The sequence below is a fragment of the Lissotriton helveticus genome, chromosome 5_1, assembly GCF_964261635.1.
Source record: "Lissotriton helveticus chromosome 5_1, aLisHel1.1, whole genome shotgun sequence".
Classification (NCBI taxonomy): Eukaryota; Metazoa; Chordata; class Amphibia; order Caudata; family Salamandridae; genus Lissotriton; species Lissotriton helveticus.
In genome coordinates, this window is record NC_136065.1 from 1,209,739,096 (window position 1) to 1,209,761,073 (window position 21,978).

General features: G+C 45.0%; 1 protein-coding gene across 1 annotated transcript in view; it reads right to left on the reverse strand.

Annotated features, from left to right (window-relative positions):
- SFXN4 (sideroflexin 4) overlaps positions 1 to 21,978 on the reverse strand; it is a 136,705-nt gene that overhangs the window by 80,098 nt on the left and 34,629 nt on the right. The window contains exon 10 of the mRNA XM_078643913.1: positions 9,626 to 9,716. Within this exon, the coding sequence (XP_078500039.1) occupies positions 9,626 to 9,716 (91 nt within the window). The remainder of the gene's footprint in view (positions 1 to 9,625; positions 9,717 to 21,978) is intronic.

The window sequence follows — 21,978 nt, forward strand, 5'->3', positions numbered from 1 at the left end:
TGGGGATGGGACTGGGCTCAGTAGATAAGGTGGATATCCTGCCTAGAGGCGTATCTGACCATTCGCCAGTCTCTCTATCACTCACTACCAGAGAGAAGAAATGCGCTAGAATATGCCCTATTTACCCGAACTATCTGAAAATCCCACAAATCAGGAAAAAACTCAAACTGATAACCACACAATACTTTCAAGAAAACGTTGGGTCGGTGTCCTCACCCTCGGTCCTGTGGGAAGCGTACAAAGCGGTCCTCCGAGGTGCTGCAGTGGCAATAACGGGGCATAAGCGGGAAACCAGGCGTGAACTTACTGAATTGGAGCTAGCACTCCATAGCGCAAACACTGCTCACATGTCTGATCCTACCCCGGACACTTTACACTTGCTACAACTACATCAACAGCAGTACCAGACACACCTTAAAACAACAGTTCAAGGCTACATCGCAGGTACGACACATAGAATATATGATGTGGGTGACAAGGCAGGGAAAATGCTGGCATGGCTGGATAGAAGAGGAGGCAGTACTAGAGGCATACAGAGACTGTGCACACGTGACGGACAGCTGCAGACCCACCCTGAACACATAGTGCGCACCCTGGCACGCCACTTTCAAGAGATATACACCCCGGAACAAGTCGTCACTGCGCAAGCGGCGGCGAATTCACTAGAAAATATTGCCATTCCCAGACTCACGCAAAAGGCGCAGCTAGAGCTCGAACTTGACCTGACGGAAGATGAGATTCACATGACCATACAGGCATTGCAGTCCGGCAAGGCGCTGGGTCCCAACGGGCTACCCGTGGAATGGTATAAAGCGATGGCCTCGGAACTAAGTAAGCCACTGCTAGACATGTACACGGACAGCCTGCATAGGGGTGAGCTACCACTAGACCAGCGCACGGCCACGATAGTGGCCATACCGAAACCGAATAGACCACCAACCGCATGCACCTCATACCGCCCGATATCCTTGCTCAATGTCGAAGCCAAAATTCTGGCGAAACTACTGGCCAGCTGTCTGACACAACACCTGCACACACTGATACACCCTGACCAGTCGGGCTTTATGCCCCACAGGAGCACAGCACTGAATCTCAGAAGGGTCCATGGAGTGCTGGCGCGTGCACACCTCCTTTCCGAACAGGCGGTGATCCTCTCACTTGATGCCAGAATGGCGTTCGATTTAGTAGAATGGGAATATCTATTTGCAGTACTTGCGCGTATGGGCTTCGGACCGAAATATATAGCATGGGTGCGACTACTATACACGAACCGGTGGCACAAGTAGCAGCAAATGGCCACATTTCACCGACGTTCCTGTTGGGCCGTGGGACGAGACAGGGGTGCCCATTGTCGCCTCTGCTCTTTGCCCTGGTGCTGGAACCATTGGCGATCCTAATTAGGGCGACGCCGCTGATTCGTGGCATCACATGGGAGGCTGGCTGGGAGGATAAGATCTCCCTATATGCAGACGATATGCTCATATACATGGTTGACCCTAGCAACGGGATCCCTGCCCTACTACATCTCTGCAACGCACATGGGAAATTATCAGGTTATAACATAAACTGGTCTAAGTCGGTGGTATACGTGCTTAGGGGCCCGGGACCACTGTTGCAAGAGGATTGCCCCCTGACACTGGCAACTACCTCCTTTAAGTACTTAGGTATTGTCATCACAAATGCTGCCACTGACTTCTTTGACAAAAATTTACAGCCACCACTGGATCGCCTGCGTGCAGATGTTGGGCACTGGGCGGCCCTGCCCTTGACCCTTCTTGGGAGGGCTGCTTTATATAAAATGATGGCCCTTCCCAGATTCCTTTATGTGTTGAAAAAATATGGACATACTTATGGTGACAGAAAAGGCAGTGTATGTGCTCCGGGCCTGCCCCCGTAAGTGGAACAAAATCTGGATGCCATGGAATATCTATAGAGGGGACATCTGTGAGCCATTGCCAGAGGATGAGAACCTAGACTCTGAAGGGGAGGAGGAGTAAAGTGTTGGGTGATTGGTTGCTAAGTTACTTCTACTGCGTAATGCTGTGTTCAAGTAATACTGTTGTAAACGACATTGATAACAAACAAGGTGACTGATGGTTGGCTATGGGCGTGTATACAATGATAAGAACGTGATGACAATAGTTGGGTTTTCTTTTCTTCTTTCCTAGATATCTGCCACGCAAATTAATACATATATGTTGAAGGTTAGAATGATGTACCATATACAAAATGAGACACCGACATTAATCTCAGAGAATTGTGTTGAGGACAACTGATAGCAGTCATCCGTGTTACTTTTGAGAATGCACTTAACGTACATCTATATGCACATTACTTATATTGCTCTACCGCTACGTAACTGCGCAAACAACAAAATTGAACTTTGATTACAGTATTGTGTATGTAACTTATGCCTTCATGTTAATAAAGATATTTAAAAAAAAAAGTTATAATATATTAATACAAAAGTGAAGGTGGTTCACAAATACTTGTCTGAATTGGATCTAATAATCTACAGCAAACAAACTTTTAAAAAAAAGCGAATTTCTGCTCAAGAAATCTTGATAAATAAATGCTTCTCAACACTTTCGAAAATGAATGCCATTTCAGCTAATTTAAAATTGAAGCGCACTGCATGGCAGGGTCGATAGCCGACGTGTAGGCATTAGCTGACAGCAGAAGCGGCATACTTCTGCGGCACAATGACTGCTTTACATAATAATGCAAATGTAAACTGATAAAGGCATGAGCTCCGAGAGGTCGCAATTAAAGGTCAAAGTGCCATTTGCAACCTGATTGGGTTTTGGTTGGAAAAGAGACTGAGAACGGGCGAAGATATTAGGTAACTGTCTCATTTGCATTGACGCCTCTGCCGTCTATTGCCGTCTTGACAGTGACGTGTCCTATGAGTCACAGCTGGAGTGGCGGCACATTATGTGTTATGGCTGCTGACGTGCACGTTCTACCTTAGAACACCGATGGGTAATTCCCATTTAAATAACCAACTTGACTACAGCATATCAAGTTCAGTGGAGGACAAAGAATACATTTAAAATGAAAGAGTGAATGATGATAAAAGGAGTATCCACTCGTCTACTGCCAGTCAATGCCCTTCACTGACCCGGTGCGCATGCGCATGGCAACGTTGTTATTCAATTCAGATCAAAGGACCATGCAGGGCTTTTAGCAGCATATGGTCCTCGTCAGTCAAACACGAGCAGAACAAGCATTGGCGAAGCCGAAATATCCTGCCTGTGCAAGATCTATTGCCTTTGTCAATGTTATTTCAGCCATGTTGTACAGCAGCGCGGATGCAGTGCAGCTTGGCTGAAAGCGGTTTTTAATTTCAGCCAAGCTGCACTGCATTTGCGCTGCTGTAGAACATGGTTTAAATAAATAAATATTTTTTTTTAAAAACATACACAAACACTTAAAAGACACTCACCCAAAAGCCACCATGCAGGGACAGCGTAGTGCGGGCGGGAGGAGAGGGGGGCGGGATGTTAAACGAGGATGGTTGGTTGAGGAAATAGAGTTAACACTAGAGATACAACACGTCCAAGAGAGGGCAGGCTTACTATGGCACAAGAATGCCCTGAGGAGGGTCAGGTAGGCTTAACTAGAGAAGGAAGGTCAGTAGGGCCGGAAATTCAGAAAATGCATGAATGGCAAACGTTGGGGAAAGCTAATAAGGGAAGGAAAATTTGTGTAATGGGTGTGAGAAATTTTAGATGAAACTGTGTATTTCTTCGTTCTGAAAGACGTAATAGGTTGTGCTGTAAATTAGGCCGATTGTGGAAAAAAGCGAACTTTAACTTAACTTGGTAATAAGGCAGGCTTTTGTGGCACAATCTGCATTTTTCTTTTCTTTTATACAGCGCCCACAAGTGGGATGTAAGGCTGCTTAGTGACAATATAAAGAGAGAGGTGAACAAACGACAATAGATCAGTATATAACGTGTCGTACAGGAGCACTGGAAGTTAAGTGTGCCCTTTCAAGCAGCATCGCACATTCATTTCTTGATTTATGTAGAGCCCAAGCGCTTTGTGACAGCAACCTCGTAACATCAAGGACACTTCCAGACCAGAAAACAGGTTCAGAAAGCGACTGTACCCTGCACTCCCTCCCCCATGCTGTTGGCTACACATGCATGGGTTAAAAAAACAGAAAATAAACGGGCAGATAGTGCAAACTCTGCCGCTTTAGTGAGATTCGTAAAAAGTCAGACTTACAGCCTGCTTCTGTAGGGACATCTGCCGCCTGTGTTCTTATTACCGAGTGCCATGTCCTCCTCCTTGAAGGAGCTTCTTGCAGCTGAATAATTATCAATGACGTGCTATGTGCACACCGCCTCATCTGCTCCGAACCATTGGCATGCATAGAAAGCCCGGAACATGGAGTTTTTATTTTTCTTTGTCAATTTTGATCGGTAACCAACATTTGAAAACAAGCTCTCGGCATTGCTGTGGCGGCGTTCCTTTGAAGTCGGAAGGGTGGGAGGGAACGAGCATATGGGGTGTGAGCAATAACGAAAGTAAGAGGGGAAGCAGTTAGTGATGCATGGCGGAGGGCGGGGGAGCAGGGGAGCGGCGTTCCATTGAAGTCGGGGAGGGAACGAGCATATGGGGTGTGAGCGATAACGAAAGTAAGAGGGGGAGCAGCATGTGAGGCATTATAGCGCGCGCTGGCGAAGCTTCGCGCTTGAATGCCTCACATGCACTGGGCATAATCCGCACTCCAAAACCTCTTGGTAGGATTTGCTGGTGGCCCTCTATATGTCTCGCCAGCAATGCACAAGTGCATTGGCAGGTCGAGACCTAAAAAGCTAGCTCAGCACCCCATCACTCTGAAAACGAGTCACCCGCCACTAATGTGTTACAAAATACAAAATGAGAGAATTGCAACCATAAGGTGTAAAAAATAACATTAATAATTAAAGTGGTTTAAAAATGTGCCACTAATAGTTTCAAGAACAGTTTACCATTCCTGCTCTGTGAGGTTTGATTTCAAATGGAATTCACCAATGGAAGGAACTCTGCGCAGGGCGGGCTTCTCTCAGCTTTGCAACATCCTGCCTGCCACAGAGAGGAAAGGCAGCCCACATTCCAGCCCTCCTCATGTTCGGCTCAAAAACACCCTTTTCCTGCCCAGACTCGCTCTGTTCCTACCCCACTGGTGCGCCCGGTCTCTGCATGTAACACACACACAAACACTGCAGATTCGCAGGGCAACCAGGGACCGCTGAGAGAACACACAAAGCCTGTGCCTGGCATTCCTGGCGGCGGCACGGTGTGTGTCCTGCGCCCGCCAAGGACGCCTAACTCCGCTGCGGCGGGTCGACCGGTAGGGAACTTGCTGCAGTTAGCAGGCTGCGTGCCCGCTGCGCACAAACCCACACAACTCCCGACACACACACACACACACACACACACACACACTCTGGGCACCTGCCGGTTTCCTCACCTCACAGGGCGGCAGTCCCTTGCGGCGGCGGACCGGGCCCCTTCTGGACGCACTGCGGGGCTCTGGCCAGAACATTCCTGGACGGCTGCTAACAATAAAAGGTGGACCCGCACCGCCGAGAAGCGGGACTCCCAGTGCTGAAGTCACTCCCGGCCGGGGCCTCCCTCTGCCGGCCTGGGCCGGGAGGAAGGCGGAGCCCCGGGGCCAGGGGAGGTGGTAGCGGCTGCACGGTCAGAGGAAAGAGGAGCTCTGCTTCTTCGCCGCAGGAAGAGCCCAAGCCGGGGCGGCTCACACGCTACTTGCCGGGAAGGAGTCGGCTTTGCGGAGAGGAGATCGCCCGGCCTTCAGACGGGATGGGCGTCTACTGTCCACGCAGCTTCCTCTCTCAGAAAAAAAAAAGCTTTCTCCATGGAGCCGACTGAGGGGTGGGGGGCAAAAGGGGGGCGGTGAAAGCGCGATGCGTGCGTGCATATCTCCTGTCCTGCGTGCGCGTAGACAGGGTGGGAGGGGGAGAGAGGGTGCGGGCCGAGCCCTACGCACGTGAACATCTCCTGTTCATGCGCATCCACATTTCCAGTCCGTCTCTTGCACGTGCCCATCTCTTGTCTCGCATGAGAGGCAACTCAGTAACAATACTTCTCGCTGCGTTCGCCAGGCGAGATCTAAAAATGATTCCCTTAATTTCATTGTAAATATCCTCGCACTCGAACCTTTTAAAAAAAAATAACAGGCATCTAATAGAAAGAACAATACAACCACATGAATCACAGTCATGTATGCACATGATAGTTGAGCAGTACAAGTGCAATTTACACATCCTACGAAAAAGGGGGAGGAAGAGAGGCTAGGGAAGACCTAGTGACATATATCTGTGGCAATTAATAACTTTACATCCTGTACATGATGTAACCAGCAAGCTAGATACGTACCCAACAGGACAGCACGTGGAACCGCACATACCGTCAAGAGTGCCTTGGTATTACAATCCTGGATGGCTGGGGCCGTCAGTCAAGTGTTATCTTGAGCAACATGTGCCCCCTGGAATGCTAGACCATCAACGATGAAGAGCAGTCTGCTTGGCAGACATAGGACAGGAATCCTTGAACCTAAATATAACTTTTACTGCACCATTGTGACGGGTGAGGGAGGTCATACCTCAAACAGATACTTACAAAACTCTCTGATTACTCATTTGCTACAGCTCTATTAGAATAGTTGGAACTCAAGATCCCCTCACTCAAATCACTTATGCAGTGACTTGCAGTTTAGGGAAGAGACCCTGGTGACAAGGCAGGTGCTGTGTGTGGAGCAATTCAGTGTGGGCTCAGCAGCACTCACAACAAGGCCAGCAGCATTCTCTGGGTAGGGTTGGGAACAGGCGGTCATTCATTGGCCTAGGACTGTTGATGCAGTCAATAGACACTTTGTGCATTTAATTCATTTTCAGAGTAACAGTTTGTAAATCAATGTAACAGTGCAAATAATGCAAAATCAGCTGTGGGATAATTAATCATAAATAGTATTAAGTCAATAAATCAGCATCTCATTACAAGAATAGGAGAAGCCAATCAGTCAGTTCAAAGAGTTGCTTTCACATAATCGCAAGTATGTTATGGAAAGCAAGCATAGAAAATTGGGCGATATACAAGCTTTACAAATTCCATTTATTTTACTAGCAGGAACACAATTTAGAAAATATACATCTATTTTGTCTTGCATTTTTAAGCAGCCAATCATAAGTATACAAATTTTCAAGTCTCAGAACCACATTGAAGTTCGAGGGGATGTATTGTTGATACATGCCCAAGCCAGAGTCAGGGTGGATGCAGCGAGGAAAAACACCAGAAGGATTATATTTGGCTTTGTGCTTAACTCCAAACCAGAAATTTACCAGAAGGTTTGTATAACTAATATCTTCCTTACATATATTTTCAGTCAAAAGACAAAAGCATGTCTGAAATGTACTACCGCTTGCTGACACTTAGGACAGAAGGTCACAGTATGAACCCCAACAATTCACATAAAAAAAAATTCACCAATCATGCATAAAAGGATGAACGTATTATGATGTTTGAAATGCAGGTTGCTAGTTTCAAAGATTTATGAGTTTAACTGAGCATTTAAAATCCTGGCCTTCAATACAAATGTTGGGAACTCCATTGAAAACAATGGAGTGCTCAGGGCTTATAATGGCTGGTATTAGCCCGGAGCTCTAACATTCCGATGTTTCTTTGTTCACAGCTGTGGCCAAAGGCTTCAGGGAGCCTGAAGGATTTCATTCCCTTCACGCTCCCTGAAGCCTTTGTTATTTTTGTTAGAACATTCTGCTCTCTAGTGGCAGAGGGCCATATGTAGGTAGCTTAATACCGGTCGGTAATGGCAGAAAATCGGCAAATTTGCCGTTACCGACCAGTATTTAGCTTTTTCTAATGTAGGTGGCTGGATTCAAGGATTCGGTAATTTACCGATTCGGTAATTTAAGGAATAGGTAAATTACCGAATCCTTAAAATACCGAATCAGTAAATTTCCGAATCCTTAATTCCTATGTAGGGAGCACTCAAGTGAGTGCATTTTTGATTTAAGGATTCGTTATTTACCACCAACTATAATTAGGTGGTAGATATAGATCGAAAACCTTTAAAAGAACAATTTTGTGCTTTTTTAAAAGTGCCATGTGGCAGACATACATGCCCTTAGGGCATGTATGTGTGCCACATGTGCACACATGCACGATTCAGGGCTGCAACAGGGTGTCAATGTGACACTCTGCCACCCTTGTGAATGGCTTCCCATTCATTCCTATGGGCCTCCAGGCCCATAGGAATGAATGAGAATTACAGATTCAGTAAATACCAAATAGGTAATACCGAATATTACCGATTCGGTAACATTTACCGAATTTTTACCTACATACTATTTACCGATTCTTAAATACCGAATCGGTAAAATTCGGTATTTAAGAATCGGTAAATAGAGATTACCTACATATGGCTCCAAGTTCTTCCACCATTAAGCCCTAATCCGAGACAAATTCTCTTTTGATCTTTGGGTAAGTGTAGCATGATCAAAACGAATTTTGCACACCTTCGGAAATCTAGCCACTACTCCATTCTTTTGCACAAGATATGCATATTTAAAGTACTAGGCTTTAATACGTCAGTAGGTACTTAAAAAATACTGTATAGAAATATGATGGATACAAATCCTATCTGTGAAACACCTGAACTTATTGTGACTTATAAATCACTCTTGGGAGACCAGAATCCAAGCACTGTAGCTATTTAAATTAATGACAATTGTTAACCGCAGATGCCATAGAGGCCCAATAACAGAAACAGAAGTCAGGAAAGTCTAGACCCCCCAAAAAATCTTTATTTAGGAAAGGTCATTGTTGAAAAGGAAGGAGACAGAGCAATATAGATAAGCAGTATGGTTGTAGGCAACACACAAAACATGAGAAATTCAGCACTTAATGTTAGCTACACAACATTGACTCACCTCCCCCATGCACTATTCCTGGCCTCACATGACATAACACATCACATTTTCTGAAGCCACTGTGTGTAATGCAGGCCTTTTAATCATGACCTACATCCACTCTATGTGCTACAAAATCCACAGTGTGTGATCTCTGACACACTCTCCATGTCCCTATATGTTCTATACATGGCCTTCCGCCATCCACAGAAGGATTTCGGACCCGAGTAAGGCTTTAGGCCTACTTCCACTTAAAATGTAAGAGGCAGTAAAATAACACTGTTGTAGTACTACTTCCGGTACTCACAAATGATCTTGTGAACTGGCCCTATTATCTTTGAAATATTTGTAATGCCAAACCACAAGGTAATTCCAAACTTCACGAATAGTTTCAAAATAACTCCTTCTACAGCAGGAGTAAATAAACCTACAACCTTCCATGCTAATATTCCCCATCAAGTTTTAAAATCTACAACACTAACATATATTAGTACAGTGCTTTGGTAGATCAAGTCACTGATGTCCTGACAGTTTCTAATTTATAAATAAATCATCATACTTATTTGGTTAATGTGTAAGAATGCAAAAACTACTGTAGAATGAAAATGTACTAGGATAAGAAAGTAATGCCCTGCTGCAAATAGGTATATTTTCAGCCATGCTCTCGTGTTTTTTAAACTCACCCATAAGCGGTACTGGCACAAATTTCCTAAAGAAGACTTGCATTGCTGGCATGTCCCGGCAGTACCGCTTCATTATCAACTGAGGAGCTGCCTGTGAAGTGTGGAGGAAAAAAGACTTTGTGAACCACCTGCAAACATACATAGCTTCGCTCTTTCACATGGAGTTGTGTGTGGTCACATTAACGGGAGACAACCAAAAGGTATTCAAGGGCACCGCACATGATCTCATAGGAAGAAATCCCAACAACTGACGCAATACAGTAACAAGTCCGCGTAGGAACACAAAAAGATGTACGAGGTAATTTAATTGTGGATCATTCCCAGTTCCTGAAGTTGAAGTACCTAACCCTATTTACTGTCCGTCACAGTTGCCACAACTTCTCACTTCCACAACTATTACCATTCACTGAGCCTTTATTAAAATCAGTTTAAGTGTAATTAAGTCATTTTATGCTTATTGAACCGAAAATATGGTTTAATGGCATCTTGATTCACTGTGCAACTAGATTTCTATTTGTGTAAAGTTGTCATGCACAGCTAGTTTTGGTTTGTACAGGACAGCACTCATCTGTGTTTGAAGTAACCTAATGCATTCTGATTGGCTAGTCACTAATTGATGAAGATGTTATGTGCAAGACGCAGTCTAAAGTGATGTAATTTCAGGTGCTTTAATGATAATGTAATCAAACACATCGAGGCACCAGAGCTTGACCTGTTACCCATTTTTACAATATCAATATTGCAAAAACATACTCCATGCAGGCCGGCAACCACGCAATCACAACCTTGCACACTTTCAGGCAGCGGAGTTAGACATACAAAGATACGACCCACTTTCCTTCAGAAATTGAACGTACTTCTTATCACTGAGGCAAGAGTGGTTAGCACTAGCCAGAATTCCAAGACTCACAAGGCACTTCAACTAATGCACAACTGCAATGGCTTTCAGCCAATGGCTTTACCTTGACAAACACATAGGCATTTCAAGGGGTTTTCATTAGGTTTAAAGGTGTTAAATATGAAAGAGGGTTGAATCACAAGCATAACAATACCCCAATTCAAGAACCATCTGCAGTTAATTCATTGCATCTGTATAACAAAGGCCCGTACAGGGCAAAAAGGGGAAAGAAGAGAAAATAAGAGATCCAAAACAACCCTAACACAAATATACAAAGCCCCAAGTATACCCATGTTATTTTTCCCTTCAAAATTTTTCCTTAAGAATTTTCTCCATCCACTGCGGAGTCTGGAAGACTATCATCACTGTACCAAGAGCTGTATTTCCAGTAGTACTGGCATTACTACGAGGTCTCATGGAGATTGGGTATGCCTAGTTCATCAAGGTTGCCCAAGCTCTGTTTGGAGAGGTCCTGCAGCGTACGCTCGATCTCCTCAATTCATGAGTTGGCTGCATCTGAGGGAATGCCCAAGACCCACAGAACCATCCCATCCTTAGAACAGACTGTCCAGAAGCAGTATTTGTGTATCACGTTTCACAATGCTCTTTTTAGAAATGTTTTTTTGCCGTGTGGAATCTGATTTCATAATACATTTTCATTGGGAACATCAAAAATTCCACTTGGCGTTGTGCAACCGTTATAAATTTACAGTGACAGTTGGATCCATGCATTAGGTTGTATTGCAAGAATCTGCATCCCAGTATGTTACCCATACATGTAATCTAGCTCTGCTCATATTGTTATTGTGTTCGAAGGGAACCCCCGTTCCTATTGTATGATGGCCCATTAATGCAATTTATAACCACCGGGGATGCCTAATCTCTATAAGAACTTAGCTGAAACTGGGCCAAGTGGTGGATGCATGGTGTTTGCGTCGATGAAACAGTGTTGGTGAAGCGGGCGGAGGTGAAGAGCTTTAAACATTTCACAAGTAAATACGGGAGAGTGGATGAGGGAGACCTGGCGTGAGCATCACATGAACTGTCTGAACAAAGCCCATACAGTGGAGCTCAACCTGTAGTGTGTAGCTGTATGGAGTTCAATCCCCATGTGGTCACCTGCGTCCAACCCGCAGTTTTTAGTGTGGGTTTTCTAAGGAGATTTGTCATTGCTCCTAATACCTTTGGTGAAGGAAACCGCTAGTTACCACCATTCCCTGGAAATTTCCTCAGGTCTCTGGCCTACTCCCTGTGCCGTCATACTCTCACTGTCTGCGAATTTCACAGCGGTCATGCACCACTGTCTGATGGGAGACCTGCACTTGCTTTCCACTGAATGGTGATGGACCGATTGGCAAATCTTTCTCGCCTTGGGACGGGGCCAAGGCCTAGGATACAAGCCTTTCTCACCTTGGGACGGGGCCAAGGCCTACAAGCTTATGTGGTTGTGTTGTGCCTCCTCTCTCATGTTGTCAATGTATGCCCCAACTTCACACCAGAACTGCTATATAGTAGGGCATTCCCACAACATGTGTAAGAAGCCAGCTTGGTCTGCCTGAGAGTGATGGCAGTTTGCTTCACCATTTGGATATAGTGAACTCAGTGTGTGGGGTCATAGAGGCCCTATGTAACTCTATATATTGAATATTTTGCAGTCTGGCATTCCTAGAAACCTTTGAGATATTCTAAAATGTTATCCTAGTCTTTATTGTGGAGCAGTATGCCAATATTGTTTTCCAATTTGTTTTCCAACTTGTTCATGTGGCTCCTGTGTAGGTCCAGCAATACTCTATATATCCGGATGATTAGTCTCCATCCACAGTCAAAGTGTTTGCAAGTAGTCTAAGGGGTCTGCAGCTCTGTATCTGTAATGCCCCACAGTTTGCACAGTCGGGTAATTACAGATCCATAGCACAGGGACTGCCCGGAAGGGAGGCTTGAAATGTTCACTAAAACATAAGATGGTGTAAGCACCCCATTTCCAATCCATCTCCCACTGTAGTTACCCTGATCTGCACCCACCTTTCCACTTCGTTACTTTCCTACAACCCCAATGATGCCAGCACAATGTTCACTGGAATACTGGGCAAATACAGCACTGAATCACAGGTATGCTGCAGTGCGTGCCTGTGGCAATGTTGTGCCACTTGTTCAAAATATGGTAGGGACATTGGCAGCACGGAAAGGGCAACAATGCGCTGCAGGAAGGGGGAACCACCATTTGATCATTCCTCCACATGCAACTCCAGGAGATTGCACCCAGTTAACCATCTGGCAATCCACTGGGTTTGAACTGCCAGGTAGTACATTTCGAACGCAGGGAGCATGCCCCTACATCCAGATCCCTTTTTCAGAGCTCCCAGTGCAATTCTGCACCGTCTTCTATGCCATATTAGGCTCTAGAGTAGACTATCACGGTCCTGGAAATACCATCTGGGAAGGACCAGAGGTAGCTTTGTGAAGTAGAACAGGCGGAGTGATAACACTTATTTTGGCTAGGGCTATCCTTCCTGCAACCGTAAGTAGCAGATTCCTCCAGAATATTACCTGGGGTCCTAGGGACATATGGCTCACCTTACATAGCCTTCCAGATGATCTGTTTTTTGTGGTATTTCGGTACCCCAAGGTATGTAAAGCACGTACTTTCCACCTAATGGCTTACCCTCCTCTGCCCGCTTGTTCCTCAAGACCCAGAGGGAAGAAACAGGACTTCCCCCAAGTAAACTTTCAGCCCCAATAATCTCCCAATATCGCATAGTGCTTTTGTGATAGCTTGGAGATCATCTCTCGGATTCCTTATATAGAACATGAGATCATCTGCATAAAGGGAGACATTATTTGTCTCTCCATATGGAACTCTCCTACGTCCACTTTAAGCTACGTGGCATAAGACTGCATCACCAGTGCACAGAAGAGGATGGAGATGAGGCAGCGCGTCCTCTTTCAACATCAGATTTGATATTGTGGCGATATCACATCAGCTATTCATACCCTAGCTACACAAGATGAGTACAGTACTGCTATCCATTTATTCAAACTATGCTCCAGTTCATATTTTCTGAGCACTCTGCGCACGAAATGCCTACTCAGTGAGTTGAATGTTGTTTCCATATTGATTGTAAGTACTGCCACTCATTGGAGGGCAGCTCCATGATTTGAAATAGACGCCGGATATTCTTAGACATACTGCAACCTGGTATGCAGCCATTTTGGTTGCTATGTATGAGCATTGACATCTGCAGCAGCAGTCTGCTGGCTAATATTTTGCAAAGTATTCTATAGTCCACATTCAGAATGGTGAGAGGATGGTATACAGTTACCTTTCCAGGTTTTAGGAAAGGAGATTATTGGGGCTTCACTGGCCGGGAAGGCAACTTGCCAAATTAAAATGCCTCATTATATAGCTTAGTCAATCCCCAAATGTAGCAAAAGAATCTAGGGGAAGGTCATCGTTGCCAGGGCCTTTGCCGAGAGGGACGAGGCAATAAGGCACCCTTGAATTCCTGAGCAAAGCCAAAATCAATTTCCTCCTCCGTACTGTGTTCTTGCTTACCATATAGTTCAACATAGTACTCATAGAAGGTCCCAATGATTACCTCTCAGGAATAAGGTTGGATCCCCGCGAGTCTTTCACCCTGGTCAACAGTTGTGCCCTTCCATCTGAGCTAGCTAGCCATGCTAAGAGTCTACCCATTTTATTGCCTTCTACATGCTGACGTGCCACATAGTCTGTATGGTCGACACACCTCTGTCTCCTCACCAAGGTGTCATGAGCTGGCTACCCTGTTGCACACCAGTACTCTGATTTTAACCTCCAAGTCTTGCAACTGCCTGGCAATGGGAACCCTCACAGCCGTTTGAAAACAATGGCCCTGCACCACTAATTTAAAGGTGTCCCATTCAGTTTGCAAAGAGGAGGTAGATCTCTCATTGTTCTCTCAAGTAGGGCTCCCTTAGCTTGCCCAATGAGGTGTAAAACGCAGGATCTTCCAGAGTAGTGCTCTGAAGTTGCAACATTGGTATGTGGGCCAGCCATCTCCCCATGTTGATAGACATGATCTGCGTGTTTGAGGTCGGATAGGATCCGGCCTAGATATTCAATCATGCTAGCTTCGGACACCAATCCCCTTGAGGCTAGAATTCAATTGAGTCTGATGTGGACATCATGTACTGGGGATTAAAAGGAATATTCCTTTACAATGGGGTATCTGCAGTGCCATATGCCTACCAGTGAGCCAACCATCTCTCAAGGCCTTGATCTAAGCAGTCTCCTAGGGCCTTGGACATCGCAGGCGCTGGTGCATGTAACACTGGCAGGGTGGGAATGGCCGATTTATGTATCAAGAACTCTATAGAAGTTAGCCCTCATTAGCAAGGGAAGATGAGGGAAGTTTGCTGGAATAGAGGAAAGGTTGAGAGGAACTGTGGTTGACCAACTTTGGGGGCATATTGGCTTTATATAAACCAAACCATTTAATTGGAGGGTCCAAGGGCAAGTTTAATGACCCCCACTAGGTACATGCCCCAATCCATATAACTCATACAACAAAGAGTACCTAGAGGTCAAAACATATCTGTCACTCAACTGTTGATGCAGACCCCAAAACCAAACATATAATAATACAGTGGGAACAGTCAGTGTAACTAGGTGTAAAAATTACTGATTTAAGACTCGAGAGCAAAGGGAAAAATTCCCATCAGAAGCCACACTGTACTGCCCTCTTTTGCATCATTTGGGTACTCCTTGCTCAGGAGGCAAAATAAAAATAAAAACGGTCTGCCAATGTCTATAAATGTGCATGAAGTATAACAGTAGAGGGAGGTTATCAGAAAATTCTTAGTGTTAAAGTGGCTGCTGAAAAAGCAGTGTGAGGATAGGTGAAAAGTGATAAGTGGAGGAAAAACTAAAATTGGATAGGCTGAGTAGATGTCGATAGTTTATTGTTATCTCTCAGTCTCCCAAATTTAAAAACAGAGTGCAAACACAGATTTGACATAATATCTGTGATTAGTAGTGGTCAACATGTTTCAGCATATCAATGAAATAGTTTCAATGCAATCATCAGGACCCGTTGTGAGTTAACTACTGCTTTTATAAGTGAAAAATCAAAAAATATCACCCGCAACGTTCAGGTTGTGTGTTCAACCACATACCATTAGTTGTGGTTGTTGCGCTTCACCCCACCTGGCTACAGCTCAGGTTAAGAGGAGCACCGCTCTATCGGTCGGTGTCTCCTGGCAGTCATCCAAACTGTCTGGATGACTGCCATGAGACACCTACATGTGTTCATACCCAACCTGCGGATTTAGGGACGTCTTCCGGTTCTTATGTAAGACCAATCTTGCCCTCCTATTCCTCAGCTGCAAACTGTATGAGCTATGTTCAGCTTTAAGAACCACCTCTCTTCTTCAAGGGTATAAATCCAAACTTTTCACACCCAAGGAAACCAAACCTTAGGTAACCTGTCAACCTGGGTGCAAATGCCGCACGTGTCGCCCAAAGGGAACAACTCTGCATGAAGGAGTAGGGCCTAGCAATTGGCAGGTCTGATCCATGAGGGCCAGAGCTCCACCATACTGCTCGGTCTGTGGCCCAGCCATCTAAAGACATATAAGGCCTCAGATACTGGACTCAATTATTCATTCCATCTGCCTAATGTGTTAACTCATTTCATTTCCGCATGTGTCAGTGTAGTGAGTTTGGCCATTTACAGGTATGTGACATCCACCTCAATCCTGTGTTCTGGAGAATCCAAAGTACTTTGTAGAGAGGCAGGGACCTCAATTATTAACAGTGCAACTGTCATCTCAAACGAAGATTTCTCTGACAGTACTAATAGGTAGATACATCGTTTCCAGGGCTTTAAGGAAGAGGTTGGCAGCTGTCTGTGGAGTAAGTCGTAGTAAAGTCTCCGAGGCCTTACTGTCGCTGCTGGAATCAATTTCATTTTTCAACAGCTGGGAAAGGGTGTCATCAGATGCATAGTCTACAGATCGTTGCAGAAAAGTTCCAGCTATCATAACAGTATCTGGCTTATTTGGTGCCCAGTGGTTAAAGCAAAGGCCATGTGCACTTCTAAAATGGGGCGCCCTTATTTGAGTTCGGCCACCGTCCAACTGCTCTTCCATCCAATGCCGCTGGTCGTTGGAGGGGAGCCAGGCATCGTCAGGCTTTGTCTACATTCCACCCCCACCACAGCATTGTAGGTCCCCGAGTTCCAGCAGCAACCCCCCCGCCACTTCCCCCCAACTCCCTGTTTCTCACAGTCCCATCAATCTGGGCTGGACCCAAGGTGTCATGCCTTATTGGGGGGAGGACAGACACAACCCCAGTGCCATGGCCAACACCCGCACTCCATAGTTGACAAGGAACACACTTGTGGGAGAAGAGTGGGGCACTCTACAGCTTCCCCCAGCCTCTACTTTACCTGGAGTTACGGGGGCCATGAGGTTCCAAAACCAAGGGGGGAGGGGGCTTCAGATAGCAGGTGCTTCCTTACAGCCACCTCTTCTCTCGGCTTTTGCTTCCATTCAGTTTTGAAGGCCTGTGTTCAGGAAGTTGCCGCCATCTTGGAGCGCGCTGCACACTCCCAACTGTTACTTCAATTTTCGTAGTTCTTTTGCTAGGTCTGGCTACAGTATATTGATTGACTACAGCGTAGTCTTTTCACCAGGCTTAAGCTGAGGGTCCTCAGGAGGAACACATCCACTCCCTTCTGACTCTTCCTGATTGAGGTGGTAAGGAAAAACTATTTCTTCTGCTTTTTTTGCTCCTCTTTCACCAGCAGTAGAAGTCAGCTCTGTTTCACTCGGGAAACTCACTATCTTACAAAAAACTTTGGACTCAGGCACTAAGGGCCACAGACTCGGCTTCTAAGGCCAGCTTGTAATGTCCCCAGACCATGGGGTGCAATAAGGCCTGTTCTCCCACAAAGGATCTACGCCGAACTCCTTTAGCAACTTCTATCCGTTAAGCCATAGTGCTTTGTCCTTCAGTTCCTCCCTCCTGTCATCTCAGGAAATCACATCACTTCCCTAAGTGAGAAGACACTCCGGCAGCCCCCCAAGGGGGCAGCAGCAAACAAATAAAAGGGAATGTGGCCCAGACAACTTGCCAATGTTGCACTCTGAACAGCCACACCCCCAAAGGTTTTAAGGGAGTGTATATCATAAAGACAGAGTTCTGCAATCGTTTTTTTTTTTATAAAAGGAGACTGACATTACAAGCATGTGCAATGCAATAGGTCTCGCATTAGGAAAGTTTGAGCTATTGGTATTGTAAATAACACATTTTTTATTTATGTGTTGGTTTTGAAAATAGCTAAATTAATAGCTTTGTCATTTACAATGCCAATACATTTAACTTTTGTAAATGTGACACATATAGCATTTGTAATGCAACATATTTTGTATTTACGTGACTTAGATGTATTAATATTACAAATAACAATGGCTTTTATTTTTTTTTAATAATTAATACTTAAATAAAAGTTATTGTAATTTATAATGGCAATAGCTTCAACTTTTATAAATAACTTTTGGGAAGATTATGTTCAGTGTATTTTATTGTGATGAAAATCCAAGAACAGAAGTGAAATATTAACATCTTTTTGTGACATTTGTAATAAAGCTTGAAACATTGAGAGAACATATTAGAACCAGTTGTTGTTGAATGGTTGCACAGAGTGATGCTGTGGCGTTCAGTGGTGATGAGTGATGCTGTGGCCTTCAGTGGTGCTGAGTGATGCTGTGGCCTTCAGTGGTGCTGAGTGATGCTGTGGCCTTCAGTGGTGCTGAGTGATGCTGTGGCCTTCAGTGGTGCTGAGTGATGCTGTGGCGTTCAGTGGTGCTGAGTGATGCTGTGGCGTTCAGTGGTGCTGAGTGATGCTGTGGCATTCAGTGGTGCTGAGTGATGCTGTGGCGTTCAGTGGTGCTGTGTGATGCTGTGGCGTTCAGTGGTGCTGTGGCGTTCAGTGATGCTGTGGCGTTGATTGATGCTGTGGCGTTGAGTGATGCTGTGGCGTTGAGTGATGCTGTGGCGTTGAGTGATGCTGTGGCGTTGAGCGATGCTGTGCGCTGAGCGATGCTGTGCGCTGAGTGGTGCTGTGGCGTTGTGGGGTGCTGTGGCATTCAGTGGTGCTGAGTGATTCTGTGGCGCTGAGTGATTCTGTGGCGCTGAGTGATTCTGTGGCGCTGAGTGATGCTGTGGCGTTGAGTGGTGCTGTGGTGATGAGTGGTGCTGTGGTGTTGAGTAATGCTGGGGCATTGAGTGATGCTGTGGCGTTGAGGGATGCTGTGGCGTTGAGGGATGCTGTGGCGTTGAGGGATGCTGTGGCGTTCAGTGGTAATGTGGCATTCAGTGGTGCAATGCAGTAGGTCTCGCAATTATGCGGGTTTGAGCTATTGCATTGTAAATGACAATGCCTTCATTTATGTTTTTGTTTGTAAAACATAAATAAAAGGCATTGTCATTTACAATGGCAATAGCTTAAACTTGCGTAAATATGAGACCTATTGCATTGCAAATGCTTGTTTGAAGAAGGTTTTGCCTTGTGTGGCCGTATTGTAGGAGTGCTAACAGCTGTGGGAACTATGGGCAGTCACGGGAAGCACGAGGGTGTGGTAAATAAATAAATAATACCTCTCTTTTTGACTAGACATATATCATAACAGATAGCTCAATAAATAAGAGTCAAGATTCGAGGTAGTAGGAGTTTTGCAGGTTTAATACAGCATAAGGACAGGAACAGGACAACCTGCATAGGAATAGAATGACAGGGCCCAGCAGCTGCTGGGGCTGGATCTGGGATGAGCGCGCTGACTTTTAATAACAATACATGAGCATATATACATAACGCAAACACATAGCATTACATTGCAGTAGGCGTAGCAGTGGGTGGAGCAGAAGGCGTGACGCGTAGCAGTCGCGAAAGATAAAGGTGAAAGTGGGTGTAACAGGGCGTATACATAGACATGTGATGCAAACGTAACAGAATATGTCATGAATGGGGCGGAAACCATGGAGGGGGCTACCTAAGGAGCCGGGACCTCTAACCTGATGGTGCGCGCAAACTAGCAATGACGTATCACTAGGAGAAGCTGGGGGCTATGAACTCTGTGCTAGGAGCAGAGACTGAAGTCTGGAGAGTCAGGGCGACATGTACCTAAACAGTATCTAGTATCTGATGTTTAGAGAACATGTTGATATAAACTAGAAGTCAGGAGAGGAAAGGCTGACTTGATTCTAAGACTGGACCATGCATTATTCTACATGTAGTGCGCGATGAAGAATATTAAATGACCATTAAATGCAGTATTTCTCTAACGTGGAGACGTGAAGGCTAGACAATGACGGAAACTATTGATGCAGTTCAGTAGCTTAGGAATGCAGAGAAGGAGGACTGAACTGATAACTGGAATCATAACATATTCTTGGCAGACTCAGAGACTGAGCCAACTGAACCGGGCACTGCGAGGCAGGAAGTAAGTGAAGGGTCGAGGATACAGGTGGGGGCTGTATCGCTCCTCAGCGAGGTTTTAGGAGACAGGAGCTGAATCTGGTGTCCGGGCCCTTTTGAGGCCTAAAAACGGGGACTTTATAATGAAATAACGTGCACACTGGGAAACGTGGCAACGTAACTTTACATAGGCCTGATATTCGTAGTATTCACGAGAACTAGAAACTGGCATATTAGAGATGGACACAACTGTAATTGCGTCATTAATCGGACATGGGGAATGCATATGCATATTTAATCATGCACACATAACATATGATGGATGACACGTAGGGACACAGAACATGGCAAAATTTACTTTTCCACATTCCCTCCTTGTCACTACGTTTCCATCAGGAAACATCAATTTTCATGATACCGTCTATCATTTCATACAGTATCATTTGCTCGTCTCGAATTATCCTGGAACGGGATTTAGAACGGGGCTTGGGACTAGGAATACAAGAGGTAGCACAAATGCCGCAAATCGCAGGGCCACATTGTATACAGAGGCAGCAGCTGAATATGATCGCTACTGTAATACCTAGAAAGGACAAGACTTTCCATCCCCATGCGGAAATTATATTCCAGAACCAACCGGACCATGTCCAGGTGCCTGGGTCTTGGTGTAACAGATGGGCAATTTTATGGAGTCTGGTTATAGCTGAATAAACAGACGGTGCGTTATTTGGAATGAAAATGCAGCAACTAGATCCGATGACTCTACAGGCCCCGCCCCTATCGGCCAGTATGACGTCAAGGACGAGACGATTCTGTAAAACGACAAATCTCATAGCAGATTGCTCTTCGGTTAAGTTACCTAGAGCAGAGGCAGTCTCATTTACTACAGCTTCAAGGGTTCTGGTTAACCTACGGATCAGTTTACTATTCTGGATAGGTCCTATAAAGAAGAAGAACCCTCTGTTGAAATCTGTATACTGTTCTAGAGCAGTTTCAGTATAATCGACAATTGGGGACTCCCTTCTATGTCTAATGTGTACTAGATGTGTATTTCTATGATAATCAGGTGGGGCTAGAAAAACTGGTGGCAGTAGGAAGGCAATGTAACAGGTTCCCTCCCAATCGAGGGGCAGACGAACATATGCAGTTTGACCACAAATAAAATAAGAATGACGTGAAGCTTTGAAGATAGATTTCCCACTGTCACTATACTTGACAATAGTAGTACAATCACTATGTCCTACATGTACGGAACCATAATTTCGGACACATAATTCGCCTTTGACTGGTAGTACTGAAATAGCAGGTAAGTCTGGAGTAGTATCAGACTGAACATTCAGGATCATAAAATTCGAAGAATAATTACCTAAATTATACACTTCATTTTCTAGATCTAAACCTGTTCTGTGGGGAAGACCTTGCTTGTCTGGAAAACAGGTACTGTTAAGAAAAGACATATCTGTTGAGGATGACGTTAACGTGGACCATGCTCCACACGAACCATTATGTGAAAATGGATAAGGAAAAAGTGGCAGAACTCCCTTCGGTGTCTGGAAAGGGGGGAGTCGACCACACACCCAACAATTAGTGGCATTGCTGGACTGGTGTGAGTAATGTAACATGCGGATGAATGAGTTATTTCGCATAGCGAGGCGGTAAGAGAGTTCATGAGGAGGCAGATCACTAAACGTGTGCTCTACTGTAGCATTAGCAGACTTATTTACATGAAGAACTGGGAAATACAAGAAAAATGCATAATTGGTGCAGGAAATCATAAGGCTGAGAAACAATATGAAACATAGAAAAACGATACATCGGATTGAGTTTTGACTAACTCTCTCACTATGGGGGTCTATTTTATACATGTCAGAAACAGTCTAACCGTTTCACCTAGGGGAGGACTTAGACAATCAAACTGACTGACTTATTTTACTAGACCGGAGTTTTAGCTTGTACTCCTGTTGTGGAGTTTTCTCTAACAGGGGAGGGGTTGTAGC